At 45.8% G+C, this 16,133-nt stretch overlaps 1 protein-coding gene across 7 annotated transcripts in view; it reads right to left on the reverse strand.

Moving 5' to 3' along the window:
• BTRC (beta-transducin repeat containing E3 ubiquitin protein ligase) overlaps positions 1-16,133 on the reverse strand; it is a 147,776-nt gene that overhangs the window by 119,950 nt on the left and 11,693 nt on the right. For 5 of the 7 annotated variants that reach the window (XM_019502710.1, XM_019502709.1, XM_019502708.1 and 2 more), the window contains exon 2: positions 12,134-12,241. The exons of the other annotated variants lie outside the window; for them this stretch is intronic. In XM_019502710.1, coding sequence (XP_019358255.1) covers positions 12,134-12,241 — 108 coding nt within the window. The remainder of the gene's footprint in view (positions 1-12,133; positions 12,242-16,133) is intronic. 7 annotated transcript variants of the gene reach the window in all.

Raw genomic sequence — 16,133 nt, forward strand, 5'->3', positions numbered from 1 at the left:
CTAATAAAAGAATAGAAAATGAGGGTGCTGAACTAGGGTTGGAGTACATAACATCTGGCTAGGCAGTACCACTGCCTCTTAACAATAGCTGCCACACAAAACCCCTAGGTTGTTCTGATTGTCTGGCTCAACACAATACGCACGAGATAATGAAACAACTCCTAAAATGCTTTAAATTACCCTTATCATTAGATTCTGCTAAAAAAAAATAAAAAAGAAACCCAGCAACTTCAAGGCAGGATTTTTTGAAGTGGGTGGGGGGCTTCAAAGAGGTGACTGCCTATCCTGCCCCCCCAGACTGGAGATGAAGAGTTGCTAGCACGAGGGTGACTATAAAATGAAGTGGGTAATCAAGCAATCAGAGAACGAAGGGTAAAGAGGTGTGTGTCTGTAACAGCTCACATTCAGATACCTTCGGGCTAGTAAAATTTTGTTTCTGTAGGAAATGCTACAGCTACAGACCACGAGCTCTCGAGCCCCACTCTTCACAGCCTTTTCCTAGGACACAAATGAGTTATTAAACCTACAACATATCTGCTTTAGTTAACTTCTTGGTGGAGAGGGGGCCAGGGAAACAAAATGTACTTAAATGCTGATTTTTTTTTTCCAGGCTGAATGCCTTTCATCCAATAAGACATTCAAAGCAGTGACCCAGCAAATGGATTGAAAAAGCAATCTTCCGTCTCAGTGCCACATTATCATTCCTATTCAGTATTCTCGGTGAGATATCTCAATCAGCTGGATGCGTGTGTAAGTGACAGCGCAGCCCATTGCTGGGTTAATTAAACATTTGACTTTAACACCCTCCCCGTCATTAAGCAAATAAAAACAGATAATTCACACTGCACTTCATCCGCGGGGTACACAACACACATGTCAAAATTAAGAGAGTCCAGGGACCCTGGGGGATTCTACTCGGGAGGTAATCAGTTTAAATCTTATCTGGTTTATCAATTATTCTATTGATTAAAGCAGGGAGATTATACAAAACTCCTTTTTGCCACATGGGATACATGTCAGCAGAGCAGGACAATGGAAAGAGGCTTAAAACTGATTTAAAAAAAAATAACAATAAAAAAAAAAGCCCAAAAGGCAGACGGACAGAAAGACTGCCGGTGCTGGCTGTAAAACCAGATTTATACATCGGAAGCTCAATAAGGTTTCTAGGGGTCTACACAAAAGACTCTGCCTGGGCACAGACATGTACTGTACAGAGGCCAGTACAAAAGTGACACTAGGATGCCATCAAGCAAGGGAGATTTTGCAGTCTTATATGTAGCTCCTACCTGCCCTGTGCATGATGAACCCACGTGGGTGGGAAGGACACCTCTGGCCCCTGATGTCTCCTGCAGAAACCTCTACCTAGACATTAAGTCAAACGTTAATGATCATATTACTAAAAGCCCACTTACACAGAGGCCTTAGTGGTGCTGGGAACTGCTACAGCCATGGCATGCTAAGTTTCCCCAGACCACGTGATCCTACACCAGTCCTTAGGTAACTTCCCGTAGGAGGCATAACACCTCCTCCTACTCCCATCCTTTGTTCCCCCTCCGAGCGGACAATGCACCACTGCCCCTTCCCTCTGTTCCTGCCCTGGCTCTCTGGGCCGAGTACTGAAAGTGTGACCTCTGTCTCCTTTCCTCATTCTGTTTTTCTGCACGCTTTGTTGCACCACATTGATACTGCAATGGTAAACTCTCCGATGCAAGGACCTTGGCATGCTGCATATGGGAAGATGTCCACTGCGATCTTGGGTGCGAGTCTTCAAAACAAGCAGTTGGCCGTAGTAGGAGTCAGTCTTGCTTTTAGATGAAGACCCATTTTTGGAAAATTTCTTGTGGTCACAGCTCCACTGCTATTGGCAATGGTTAGACCACTCAAGTAGACCATCTGTGGGTCTTTTCAACTGCGAGGTCATCTAGATCTGCTTGGAAGAGGGTTGCATGGTTAAAACACTAGGTTACCCAAATGCACCTACATGCGCAATGGTAGGAAATTTGAAGGAAGGAAGTTTAGCAGAGACAATGCCTGTGGTGTGTTCTTGCCCCTCACCTTCAGGAACAGATTACATGCCATTCTGCATTGGCACTGCAAGTGCATTCAACCACACTTTAGCTTCTTTGCTTCATCTATCCCCTTTCTTCTTTGGAAGCAGGCTAGCAAAGCGGCATTAGCATGCTGTATTTTACTCTCACCACTAGAAATACTGAGGGTGCTATTTGTAATTGTATTCTTTTAAGAGGTTTGTTCTCTGCAGCTGTTTTCTGCTTGCAGTGTATTTTGTGTAATCAGCACATCATCATAAATACATTGGCTGTTCCCCCGAGGGGAGCTGTCACTGTTTAATTTACAGAACAACCTGGCCAATGTGAATTCTAACACTACAGCACTATGGCAAGAAGTTACCACACTCTGAAAAACAGGTTTCTATGAATTTTTATATCAAGAGCTGGTCCCAGGACAATTTAGGTCCTAGAAATAGATTGTTTTAAAGAGCACTCCATACACTGTATGGAATGGAGGCTCTTCCACTAACAGCTTCTTAAAGCTGCGCCGAGCCTACTCCTACGCCACATAAAGACAGCTCAGTAAAGCCGCCTACAATCCCTGGCCCTGGCAGCAAGAGGTGCTGCTAGCAGGGGTTTTCACACTGCAAATTTGTTATTAAAAACAATCCAAACCATCAGGTGTTGTTTTTTGTAGCATTTGACAATGGACTGTGAGCGTAGCATGGGCTAGCATGCATCACCTACCTCGCCAAATCAAGAGTCATGGAGAAGTCAGGTTGGAAAGGACCTCCATGGGTCATCTAGTCCAGAGGTTCCCCAACTTTTTCTTATTGCGTATCCGCTTGCACATTTACCAGCTGTCTGAGCACCCCTAGCAGTATATGTTTTATGTTTTAACCCCTTCCTTAAATGCCAATTATTATTAGAATGAAAATTAAATCCGCCATTATACAATTTCTCCTGTGTTACGGTACACATGCCAGTTTGGGATGCCCTGTTCTAGTCCAACCCCTTGCCTGAGGCAGGATCATCCCATGCAAATCCACTGTCTAACCTCTTGGCAAAACTACAGTCAACCCCAAGACAACACAAGACATAATCCCTGAACCTGCCATAGAGTAAGAATCATAGAAAATGTGGGTTGGAAGGGACCCCAGGAGGTCATCTAGTCCACCCCCCAGCTCAAAGCAGGACCATCTAAGCAAGCGGCCCATGGCATCCAACGTCCTGCTTCTGTAAAACACTGTTAATATATTCTGCAGGACTTAATTAATCCAAATGCTAAGGGAATGCAAATCATTCAAGAAGCAACTGCAGAAATCAGAAGTGTTTGCAGGTTTCTTGGCTTCTTTTTTGGCTGGACTCGAGTGTTTCGTGGTCAGGTTTTTCGGGAGGTGGCTGCATATCTGGAAACTCACGCCACAGGCTCTGTTCTACAAAGCTGCATGCACATGGCTGGCTGTTGACCGAGGTGCGTAGGGATGCCGTCACCGAACATTTGACAACGGTGCCAAATGACACTGGCAAATGTTTAAAAAATAAATATGCACCCCAATTGCAACATTTGGGCAGCGGCATTCTGCCTGCAATGAATTACTTGAATGCTTGATTGGCAATGCCTCCTGGAAACAGTTTGCTGGATTATTTGGAAGAGAACCCAAGAAGGCTGACCATTGGAGACTGCTCTAAAGGAAAGCAACTACAAATCTGAATAAAGGAGACAGACTTCCAGCGATGGCAATGGCTAACACGTCTCCTCCAAAAAAAGCTTTACATCAAAATATCAGTGTACCAAATTTTTTGACTGGCTTTATACTGCTCTTTGAAAGGAAGGCTGATTGCAGATCCTCACAAAGGCAGAAGGTGAATAGATGCCATAGAAAATGACCAGGTTGCTTGTTCCCTCTGACACGTAGTTTAGTTTTAGTTATATTACACAGCATCGTAATAAATTACTTCATTATGTTCTGCAAAGCCATCAAGTCTTAACAATGAGCCCTCACTATAGCACAGCCTCTGCTATTAGACTAGAGAAAGATCAGTCAGCAATATTACACTGGAAATTAGTGAGGACCTACTGCAAACGGCGTCTAGCTCTCTAAAGCCCACAGAATGGAGCATTCGATTATTTACACACATAAAACGGGAAATGGCCGTACACTGCAGGACATAACTTCTCAATAGAAGAGTAATTCTCAAAAACCAGGACTTAATGAGTCTCTCTCTCACCTCTTGATTTTTTAGGATTTGGCAAGCACATTTAAATGGCCTGGGTGCCTAGTTAAAGCCCTGCTTTGCAACAGGGCTGCTCCTGTTCTGTTCTCTGAAATGTGTTTGCATTTCAACTTCCCTGGAATTATGTACGCATGATATCAGTTTTACAGGAATCGCTGAGTTGTGACTAACATTGACTTAAAAGGCTGGATGATAAAGATTTATTGCACATCTGAGTGCTTCACAACTTTCCCAGGTTCATGGTAAAATTACATCCTTTAACTCTTTGCCGGTTCAGCAGAGATTTGTAGAACCTGATCTCGTGCAACTGGCTACGTTTGAAGCACTTTCCATGGAGTTGTTCAAACACAAAATTACAGCCAAGCCCAGTGATTTACAATCGGCTGGCACAGTGCTACCTTCACGAGGAAGAGGGAGAGAGGCAGATATTAACATTTAACGGGAGGCGCTGATGTTGTATGCTTAATCACACTCTTCCGGTTATGAGGCATTAGAGTTGCCTCTAAAGATAAAGCAGAAAGACGAATGTGAGATCTGGGCTCATGCATTTGGAAATTCACCCGTGTATTTCCATTTAAAAATTATATTTAAAAGCTTTCTTTAAAAAAAAAAAAAAAAAGGAGGGAAAAAAACCCCCTGCTTACTAGAAATTCAGGCGAACACGCCAAACTTTCTTTTTGCCATTATTTAAAGCTTTGAAAAATGGCCTGGGACCATCTGAATTAAGTGAGATGAGCTTAGCCCTAGGTCATGCCAAGGATTAAAATGTTCTCTCTTCCCAAGAGACCTTGCAGTTCCACAAAAAGCCATTAGATAGCAGCACAGTACGCATGATCCGCCACGGTTCCCATTACCTCCTCCATCCCAAAGGCTTCCGCTCCACACATTGCAACACGCGCATACACATTTCTCTCCCTCTCACACGCATACACACATGCGCGTGCGCGCATGCACACGCACACGCTGATTCTAATTCAATTAGTGCAGTCTGCAACTCCAGAAAAGAGTAATTCAATTAGTGCATTGTGGAGCTCTACAATACCTCTTAGCAGATGTTCGCAATCCTCAGGAACCAGAGCTAAATTTAAAAATACCTGTATCCCTTCGGCGTGGAGCTACATATGCCATTTGTCAAAATAGCTTTACACACCTTTCTGACTTCTAACGGGGAGAGGAAAAACCCGCGCTTGCCTGGCATCATTTTTAACCGATCAACCAACCAATGCTGGTAGAACGACAGACCTCACCCCCTCAGCTTACCAGGAAGGGCGCCGGTTGCTATACAGTAACAAGATCATTAGTGCGGGGTTGAAGTCGAGGAAGCTTTCCCGTTACAATGCGCATTTTCATTAGCGATCCCATTTGTTATCTGCAGTGGCAAACAGCTGAGGGGTGTAAGCATTTGCTCCTAGAACAGCTATTGCCTCCCTTGTTTCGGTACTTAGGTCGGAAGACTGATTTGCAAAGCTGGCAAACGTCAGATGCCGAAGCAAAGCCAAAAACCCTACTGGCTTCCAGCACCTGAATTGCAAATCCCCCTCCGGCAGCAGTAACAAAACCCCCAAACCCACCACCTGGCTCATCTGGGGTCAGGTTTGCAAGGTGGGTCTTTGCAAGCCCACCTGAAATGAAAGAGGACATCCTGCAGTGGAGTTCTGTGGCGGGGCCTGGATCCTGCGATAGGCTCCTCAGTATTGAAAGACCATGGGGCACCAATTAGAGCCGCTAATCAACTGGCCAGGATGTCAAGGTCATTGGATACACAGCAAGAGGTAGATTTTGTACAACCGGGTTGCACGCACTGTACTATAGCACCGCACCCATTTCCCAGAGCCCATCACTGCAGGCACACAGTGCAAGCAGATCAAGTGCTCCTCTTGCCCCAGGTACAATTAGACTCCTGAAAGTCCAACTCTGCCCCCCCAGCTGTGTTTAAATGAGGAAGTTAGCTGGTTAATTGGGTTGCATATCTGTCATCTTCCTGATCCCCTTTCCTGCATGTAACCGGTACCAATTTCCAACCTTACCAGCAAGACAGTGGGAAGAATGGAAGCAGGCAGAGCAGACCTGAGCATCTCAATAAGAAACTTTGCTTAAAAAACACAAGTGCCACACTGTGGCAGCTCAATATTTCATAGCCAATACAAGAAATGTGCAACAACACTGCAACTTTAAATCTTTGCCTCCTATGTCAGTCTCTCTCCCTCTCATTGTAATGCCAAAGGGAACAGCAATCAGAGTGGAGATGTTCAACGTGATAGAGGTCAGGACACCGGTGGATCAACGTACCAGAAACACGACCTTGTTTATTTTTTTCCCCAGTATTATTGTTTACAGGGTGCTTTGCTCATGTACCTTGTGGTTCTTAGCTAAAAGATGAAATTACAGCCCAGGATGAAGCGCTCAGGCACACATCCAATTTGTGTTTCCATCTCAGAAAACAAAAAGCTTCTGAGGCCCTCGGGCTGCCATTCAAACTTGGAGAGGCTGACATTTTTAACAGCATGAACCACAGACTGGCAGAGGGAATGATCTAATGCATTTCTGACTTGTCAATCAAAGCACTCACCTCTGCTGTCTTGTAAACAGTTGGGGGCCACCTAACTACATTCATAAACGGGGGAGAGCCTGCTGCTGGCCGGGGGGTGCCGGAGCCACCGACTCTAGCTGTTAGGCATCAAAATTATGATGCAGGTTTCGAATCGCGCTGTAAATAGCCTTCAGACACATTTCGCGGGGCGACTGGAAAAGAACCGGAGCAGGGAATACAAAGCAGGCTTTGGTCAAGTACAATAATACCTCCATGCTGATGGGATCTTTTGACTGGACGATACGCTTCCCCTCTGGTTAGATGCAAAACCAAGCCCTGCTAATAACTGGGCTTTAAGGCGAACTGCCACAAACTTGTGCATGCAGCACGGTGACTGCGGAGCACGCACAGCTTGCTTTCTCTGGGTCACTTACCTTCGGTCCATCAATAATGCAATTATTACTCTCATTTGGAAATGCACTGTATTCTTCAGTGCCGAAAAAAGTCGACTTCTCAAACAAAATGCATGAATAAACAGGAGGAAGCTCGCTATGAAGTTTATGAAGGAAGCAGAATTTGGGGATGAGCTACTGGCCCTATGCCTTGAAAAACCCATTCTTTCAAGCTGCATCAACCTCTATGTTGGTTATCATGGTGCAAAGAAATGGCAAACAAGTCAGCTGGAAAGGAAGCCTGCTGCTCTGCTGCCTGGCTGTAACAGGCTGTTGCTTTTGCATGATTTGATTGCCTCAAGATGACCCTATCTTTGCCTCCCACCCTCCTCCAAAACATGGCTTTGGTGCAAAGAGAAGGTGCAATGCAGATCAGTCCAGCCCCCCTCCCTGCCACCAGGCCTGGCAACCTTATAAAAACTGCTCTCATTTACTTCATTTGAAAGATTCTCAGGCTTTGCCCGAGCAAAGCTGTCAGGAGAAGAGAGGCCATGTTCAATTTGAGGAAAACCAAGTAGATCAAGGCCACCTCCATAAGCAGAGATGATAGGCCCTGGTGCCTTGCTCATGATCAAGTATTTCATCCAAATGCCTCGATTACAGCAGATTGTGGGAATTCAGAAAGTATTCTGCAAAACCTTTAGGAAAAGGTATATAACAACTCTCAACCCTCTCTTGCCCACCAGGTGACTGCAAACTCAACTACGAGGAAACCAACCCTTGCCTTTGCTCTCCAATGGGTAGTCCCAGGATAACGGTTTGGGGTCTCCACAGAGATGCCCTGGGGAGTCATACAGGAGTGGGGCTGGCAGTGACCTGCAGGTCATGTCTAGTCCAACCCCTGCCTGAGACAGGATCAGCTCTGTGCAAACCAGCCCAGACAACTATCATCTAAACTCTTCATAAGAGTATGCAAAACTCTGTATAAGGGTATGCAACCAAAATCTAAACTCTACATGAGGAGCATTTTGGGGAGCTTCCCAAATTGCGTCAGGTGCCTGGTCACAGACCTGGCCCATGGTACCCCACTGCCTGGACCTGATGCAACACTTCACAGTCATAGAAAATGAGGGTGTGACGGGACCTCAGGTCACATCTTGTCCAACCCCCTCCTCAAACCAGGACCAGCCCCAGCCACATCGATCCAATCCTATTTGTCTGTTATTTGACAGACCAAAGCTTTGTCTAGCCGGGTCTTAAACACCTCAAAGAATGGAGAGTCCACCGCCTTTCTGAGCAATCTGCTCCAGTGTTTCACCATGCTCCTAGTGAGAAAGTTTTTCCTAATATCCAACCTGCAGGGAGGTGAAGGCTGCTATTCAATCCCCCTTGGTCTTCTCTTCTCCAGACTAAATCAGCCCAGGTCTCTCAGCCTCTCCTCACCAGTCCTGTCCCCCAGCCCCACGACCATTTTCATTGCCCTCCGCTGGACTCTCTCCAATGTGTCCACATCCTTTCTGTCATGGGCGTCCACAACTGGACACAGGACTCCAGATGTGGCCTCCCCAGTGCTGAATAGAGGGGAAGAATCACTGTCCTCTGTCTGCTGGCAGTACTCCTCCCGATGCAGCCCAGGATGCCATTAGCCTTTTTGGCACCAAGGGCGCACTGCTGGCTCCTATCCATCTTCTTGTCCCCTGTCCCCCCAGGCCCTTTTCTGCAGAGCTGCTGCCCAGCCCACCACGGTGCAGGGGATTTCTCCCTCTTAAGTGCAGGACTTTGCACTTGTCCTTGCTGAACCTCAGATTTCTTTTGGCCCAGTCCTCCAGCGTGTCCAGGTCTCTCTGAGTCCTAGCCCTACTTGTCGAAGAGTCAGACAACGAAACAAATGGACAGGAGCACTCTCCCCCACAAACTTGCTGTGTGACCTCAGGCAATTTCTTGAAACACGCTGCTTCTCTCTCTGCTCATCTGTACACTGGGAACAACAATGCCTCACAAATATTTTGAACTCTACAAATCTTCACCACTAAGAAGGGGGAACCTTATTACTAAATACCTTTTATACAGTTATTTTGGGGAAATATTCAATAGAATAATGTTTGGCATATTCAGCCTCTGGCCTATTTAACTCTTGTAACCTTGAATCTTGTAAACACACAGCATTTTGATAGGATGACTGCTTTTATACTGAGTTTAATTTTAAGTCAGGATGCAAAAGCATTAATACCTACCAGTGTGTACAAAAACTTTCAAGAGATTTGTTTTCACAGAATTCTGCTCACAACAATTTTTATTCTGCAAATATGATTTCTCTGTTGCATTGGAGGATAACACCTGGGAAGACTTGGGATCCTGGCTTGTTCTCCATGGACAATACAGGCTCCAGGAAAGAGTAGGAAATTGGCTCTTTTTTCATTGCTAAAATTTCCTTCTCATTCCTTACCTGCAAACGCTGTCATTCAGCTGCAGGCCTCCCTCAAAGATGACTTGCCTTTCCGTGGCGTAAGCAAAGCACTTGGGGATCTTCTGAGATTTAAAGGCACCGGAGAAATATATTATTCCTAATGTTTATTCCCCCCACCTTAAATCAGACCTCCCGCTCCAACATCGCAACTGCTGTGATGCCACAAAGGACTGTCAAAGGGAATTAAGGAACTCTACGTTCCTGATTTTCCACGTCCATCCTTGGTAATAAACGCACAGAAAAGAGAAACATGGAAGTTATCTGACAGATCAACAGAACTGTCTCTAAATCGACTTTTTGCCAACGTTTCCCACGAGGCGTCAGCAGGCTTTTAGCTGACAGGAAGCGCCTGTTTCATCATTTCTGTCTGAGCATCTCAAGGTAAGCATGTAAATAACTAGACAAATTCAGCAGTGACTAAGTGGCCTTCCAGATGGCACCTTCCCTCTTGCCATGAGCAAAGAACATTGATATTCTTCTCCAGTTACTTGAAGCTTGCTAGAGGAAAAAAAAATTAAGTTAATGTGAGAAAATGCTGGACTTCAAAAGCAGGTCTCCAATGTTACGCTGAAAATTGTGCAGAAAAATTCTTGCTAAGATGACGGCAACAGAAAAGACAGCAGGCAGAGGTGCCGAGGGAAAGATCTCATCAGACCTAAAGAGCTAATAAGGGACAGGGTCTATTCAAAACTGACTCGGAGACCTATAGCATGAGACATGCTGAGATGAGGGGTACTATGTAAAAGGTAGGCAGGGTAAATGCGGTATCTTTTATTAGACCAACTAAATAGTTGGGGAAATTGGTCTTTGCAAGCTTTCAGGTACAAACTCCCTTCTTCTATGGAAAAGGAAGGGCTTTTTTCTTTCTCTCTTTCTTTTTTTTTTTTTTAAACTGAAACAAGGAAATATAAATGCCATCAAAAATAACAGGAAGCTGGAAGAGAGGAGCGGGTGGGCTAACTGCTTTGCACAAACTATTCTCTTAAACCAGTTTAAGAAGTCTGAAATTCTTTTATCAGCTGACAGCCCAAAAATGAGGCCCACCTGATTCACTTCAAGTGGGCAAACTAGGAGGATGAGTAGGGTGCTAAATCCTGCTCTGCTCCCGAGCTCTCCCCGATAAAAAGTCCTCTCCCCTCCCCTTCTGAAAGCACTGCAAGGAGTTTGCTTAGCCAAGAAGGACTGACAGGACACCTTCCAGAGTCCATCGGTGCTAGTGCTAGGTCAGCTGGAAGGGCTGCTGCTAAATGATGCAAGACACTTAAGCCTCCGCTGGGACTGAGAACATTGCTTCCACAGCACTTCCTCATCCTGCCAGTTCTGGAAGCAGGAAACCAGACCCAAAATAAGACACAAGTGTCTTGCACATGACTTTTGGAGAGGCAGAGTGACGCGTCAAAAACGTTTCGGGATTTCTGAGAGGTTTGGGGTCAGTCACTGACCCTGGACCATCAAGCCATGTTGCTGAAAAGCCCTACTGGCCACCACCAACCTGGAGACACCAGCCCCTCAACTCTAGTGTTGACCCTGAAATAATCCATGCCGCTGTGAACCCTGAGGCTTGAGTTGCAATGGGCTGCCTGAAGGCCCTGGCTTGGGCCGAATCAATTGTCTGCTTTCTCGGAGTCCAGTGTGAACGTACCACCCACATGCCCAAGTCTGCGCTCCCTTTCCATTTACATCTACACAAAACTCAGCAATCTGGAATGGCCTGGGACCTGAAAATCCAATGGTTGCCTATCATCCTTTACCCCATATAAACGGTAACTGAATTTGAGTAGGACACACTGGTTATTTGAGGCCACACTTGAACACCACTGGCCTGGTAAAACATACTGTAAGATTATAGGGCTGGAACAGTCATCTAGTCCAGACCCCTGTTCCCTGGGGCTGAACTAGATGACCGCGGCAGCTCAAAGTCTGAATCTGGCAGCCATCAGAGCACAAAGCAAAATAAATTTGCTGTTTTGGCTTCTTATTAATTTGTGTGTGTTTTAATTTTCTATAACCAAAGCTCCTGGGTTACTGCTAACAAATCCAATCGAAATATACGAATGCAGGGCATTGGCTCTCATCATGGCACCGCAACACCCCACCATCATCTTGTGTAAGGAAAATATGGACAGAAAAGTTAATGCAGTTGCTGAATACAAGCTGGGATCATAGGCGACGATGCACACTGTTTGCAACGAATGTTTGCTGGATGTCAGCGGTATGCTTTTGGTACACCTGAGGACCAATGGCACAGTTGATGGTATCTGGCCAAGTTTGGCAAAATGATTATATTAAATCAACGTAATGAAAATGCCCTTGGACTGATCCGCTCAGAATCTACATGAGATGAGGTTAATTACTGGAGGACTTTTGAATGACGTGAGGAAAGTACACAGTACGAAGCAGAATAAATGGATCTAAGCAAGCAAGAGAGAGCAAGAAGCAAACACACACACACACACACACACAGAGGACAGAGAGGAAAAAGAGAGACAGAAAGTACCTGGAAAGCTGTGAGTGCGCCAGTCCCTGGGTTATACAGGCATCGCAGCGAGGGCATGCTGTCCGCCAGGCTGGAGCAGCCCAGCCACAGAGATCTGGGCATAGAGCACTGCAGAGAAAGGACAACTATGAGATGGGACTGTATGAGACAGGATGGCACAGATTACAGGATCTTTCAAGGCTTAGCTGAACGGCAGCAGCAGAGCTGCAGCTGGCCTTAAAGGCTGAAACATCCTCAAGAAACACATATCCCTGATCCATCTGCCCCGCACGGGAATTTAAAGATGCCAGTGGCAAAAAGGGGAGGGGAAGACATGATGGTCCGAGACCGTCAGGCAACATTTTGCATTAGCGTGGGCACGTGTATTAAAGAAATGGACTTCTTTCCAATTAACCGGCCCTCTTATTTCACACATAGCCACCTAACACGCGTCACAGCGAATGATTCGGCAAGGAAAAAGAATAGCACATCGAGTGCTGCCGAGGAGAGAAAAGGTGCGGCGGGTTTGTTTCCTGCCCCCAGAGTGGGTGGGATAAGGCAAGGAAGGCCAGTAGCTGCCCAGAGGCAGTTTGCAAGAGTTCGGCCTTTCTACTTGTTCTGCTGCTAATTGCAAAGCAGTTAATACAGCAGACTTCACCTTTCCAGACGGATCCCGTGCACCAAAGGGGCCAGACTGCTGAAAGGAGAAAAACAGCAGCAACTGCTCATGGTTGTTCAAAAATGCAAGTACTGACAAGGTTAAAAATATGGCTGTGCTCTGACAGCCAACTTGTTCTTACCCGATTTTTTGATGCTGTAACTGCTACTGGTGGTGAAATGCTGATACATTTTAAATGGGCACCTATTTATGAAAATGGTAGGATGTGACGGATTAGCTAGATGAAATCTCAAACCATTATATTCATGTCTGCACCCCCACATCATATTAAGCCTTTTTTAAGTGGTAGGGGGCTGGAAGGAAATTTGAGTGGAAGGGACAGCTGGAATGGGTATGAGATGGCAGCTGCGATTTGGGCCACTTTTTCTGCTGCTTTGGGAGGAGTTGCAAGTTGAGCTTTAATTGAATATGTGGGAGTTATGGGGCTAATCATAGAAAATGAGGGTGGAAGGGAGCTCAGGAAGTCACATCTAGTCCAACCCCCTGCTCCAAGCAGGGCCAACCCCAACTACATCATCCCGGCCAAGGCTTTGTCTAGCCGGGTCTTAAAACCCTCCAAGGAAGGAGAGACCATAACTTCTCCAGGTAATCTGTTCCAGTTTTTTATTACCTTCCTAGTGGGAAAGTTTTTCCTAAAATCCAATCTCAACTTCCCTTGCTGGAGCTCGAGCCCATTGCTCCTTGTCCTGTCACCTGCCCCCACTGAGAACAGCCCAGCTCCATCCTCTTTGCAGCCCCCCTGCAGGGAGGTGAAGGCTGCTATTCAATCCCCCTCGGTCTTCTCTTCTCCAGACTAAATCAGCCCAGTTCCCTTGGCCTCTCCTCACCAGTCCTGTCACCCAGGTCCCAACCATTTTTATTGCCCTCAGCTGGACTCTTTTCAACCTCCCCACATCTTTTCTGTTGTGGGGGACCCACAGCTGGACACAGGACTCCAGATGTGGCCTCCCCAGTGATGAATAGAGGGGAAGAATCACTGCCCTCCATCTGCTGGCAACACTCCTCTCAATGCAGCCCAGGATGCCGGTAGCCTTCTTGGCACCAAGGGTACACTGCTGATTTGTTCATCTTGGAACGGGCAGAAAGAAGATGGCTTTTATCTGGTCCGCAATTTGCTACCACTTGGACCAAACTGCCATTAGGCACTGTTAGTCCACGTCACTAGGACACATTGCTCCAACTGATGCTCCTCCTCCAAAAATAAGTCATATTTGAAAAATTCACCAGAGCACATCATCTACAAACACCTGCATTTGAGGAGCGTCTGTTACTGTAATGCAATCTCACCTCCGTTTCATCAACTCTCCTCTTCACGCAAAGACTCGAATCCGAGAAGTCGACTACTCCTTCAACGTTAAACCTCTCCAACCCCACGCCAGGTAGAGAGATTAGCCTCCTGATAGGCAAGACGAAGTGGGAATGATTGCCAGGGTATTGCAGCAAGCAGCTGAAACCTGAGTCATGCTTCCTCGTCTGCTGCTCTAACCTACCAGACAATGCTTCCCTCCCACACACAAAAGAACTCTAAATCCCAATTATCTTCCCCCAGGCAAAAAACTCTACTTTATAACTATTTATAAAGCTCTTATCACCATAGCAGCCGAGCAACCCTAGTTCAAAAACCAACAGGGGCGTAAGGCATATATTTGTTTAAGCATTTGTCGTGTTTTTGATATGCTAATTTAAATCGGTTTAAGCCCGTGTGTTCGGCCAGGTCCCCTATTCACCGGATCCGTTTGGTCAAAGTGCTCATAGGAACGAGGAGATTAGCTATGGTGCAAAGGCGCTAAAGCAAAGATAAACGGTTCCATCTTGCTCTCCAACCCACTTAGTACAGCTGATGCTGTAAGCTGCCCTGTTAAGTGGAATTAAAAAAAAAAAAAAAACTGTAAGAAGCCCAGAGTAGAGGAGCCGAGAAGTGGGCATTTTATACAACTATCTAGAGCAGTGTTTTTCAACTTTTTTTCATTTGCCGACCCCTAAAAAGTTTTGCATGGAGGTGCAGACCCCTTTGAACAGTAAGCATGGCTATTCACATCCTGCTGACTGATTCTAGTCCTCTTTCGTGGACCCCTTAGACATAGTCTGTGGACCACAGGTTGAAGACCACTGCTCTAGAGATTTAAACCGCACCATTAGAGAGGGGTCTAAGTATCGCACAGAGCCGAAGGCTGCTTAGCCAGCATACCCAACCGTTCAGCTCACTCTGTCTACCTTTATTCTTCTCATGCATTTCCTGGACCAACTATACTTTAACCCCTTATTTTTCATAACACGGTACGAGAGGTTCATAGATTCACAGACTGTAAGGGACCTCGCCCGACCATCGGGTCCAGCCCCCTGCACTAGGCAGGAAGGACAAGCGGGGTGAGGGGACCCAAGATAGTCCTCTACTTCTGTGGACGTCAGGAACCAAATCCAACCACATGAAGCAGAAAGCAAACAATTCTTCTGGTTGCAAAAGGGGTCCATATTGCACTACCATGTACGTTTAGTGGGGTAGTCCTGCTTTGACTAGACGAGGTCCCTTCCACCCCTTGTTTTCTATGGATTTGAAAAGTCTGGACTCTCTCCATTGTAAAAAAGACACTGAAATCCTACCTTCTCTCCTCTGAAGCTGACGCTATCCAGGGAAGGGGATGTTAGACATCCATTTCATGGAGCCCTGGCAGCTAATCCACATTTACTTACTTACCTATGCAATCTAGTAGGTTAATATCATTTCAAGCCCAAAAGAGAATAGACAATAAAAAAATAACTGGTTCCTCGCCTGGCTCTTGAACCAGTCAGCTAGGATTTCTCTTATGTTCATAACAAGATTTATATTACTGCTAGAGATCCGATGTCGATTAAAAAAAAAAAAAAAAAAAATCAAGATTTGTCGTCTTTAAAAGACCAAAGGTGCGCTCAGTGGGGGAAAATGTCACTCCTGTACTTACTTTCTACCTTTTCAAAGAAGCAGAGACTCTAAATTACAATTGGTGACTGAAAGAAGCTTATTCACAAGCTTGAACAAAAGGCCCCAGGTGCTTCAATAGAAACAGCTTGTGTGTAAATCAGATGAGTGACCCAACAGAACAACTTCATTTACAGCCTGATCTCTGAAAATCTCAGCGTTCCCCATCCCCAGCCACCGACCAAGCTGCATGTCAAACACTTGCTTTTGTCCTGACAGCTCCACAAACAAGGGGCTGGCCTCAGCATTTCCTGTTTGAAAACAGACTGACAAAATCCTCTCCTGAACCCGTGTCAATCTACAGCCTTTTTTTTTTTTTTATTTTTAAATCAAAATGGATGCACAAAGCACTATGAGTTTTGACTGCGGCCAGATGGGAATGCTAG

The sequence above is a fragment of the Gavialis gangeticus genome, unplaced genomic scaffold (assembly GCF_001723915.1).
Source record: "Gavialis gangeticus isolate Ggan-Ray unplaced genomic scaffold, GavGan_comp1, whole genome shotgun sequence".
Lineage (NCBI taxonomy): Eukaryota > Metazoa > Chordata > Crocodylia > Gavialidae > Gavialis > Gavialis gangeticus.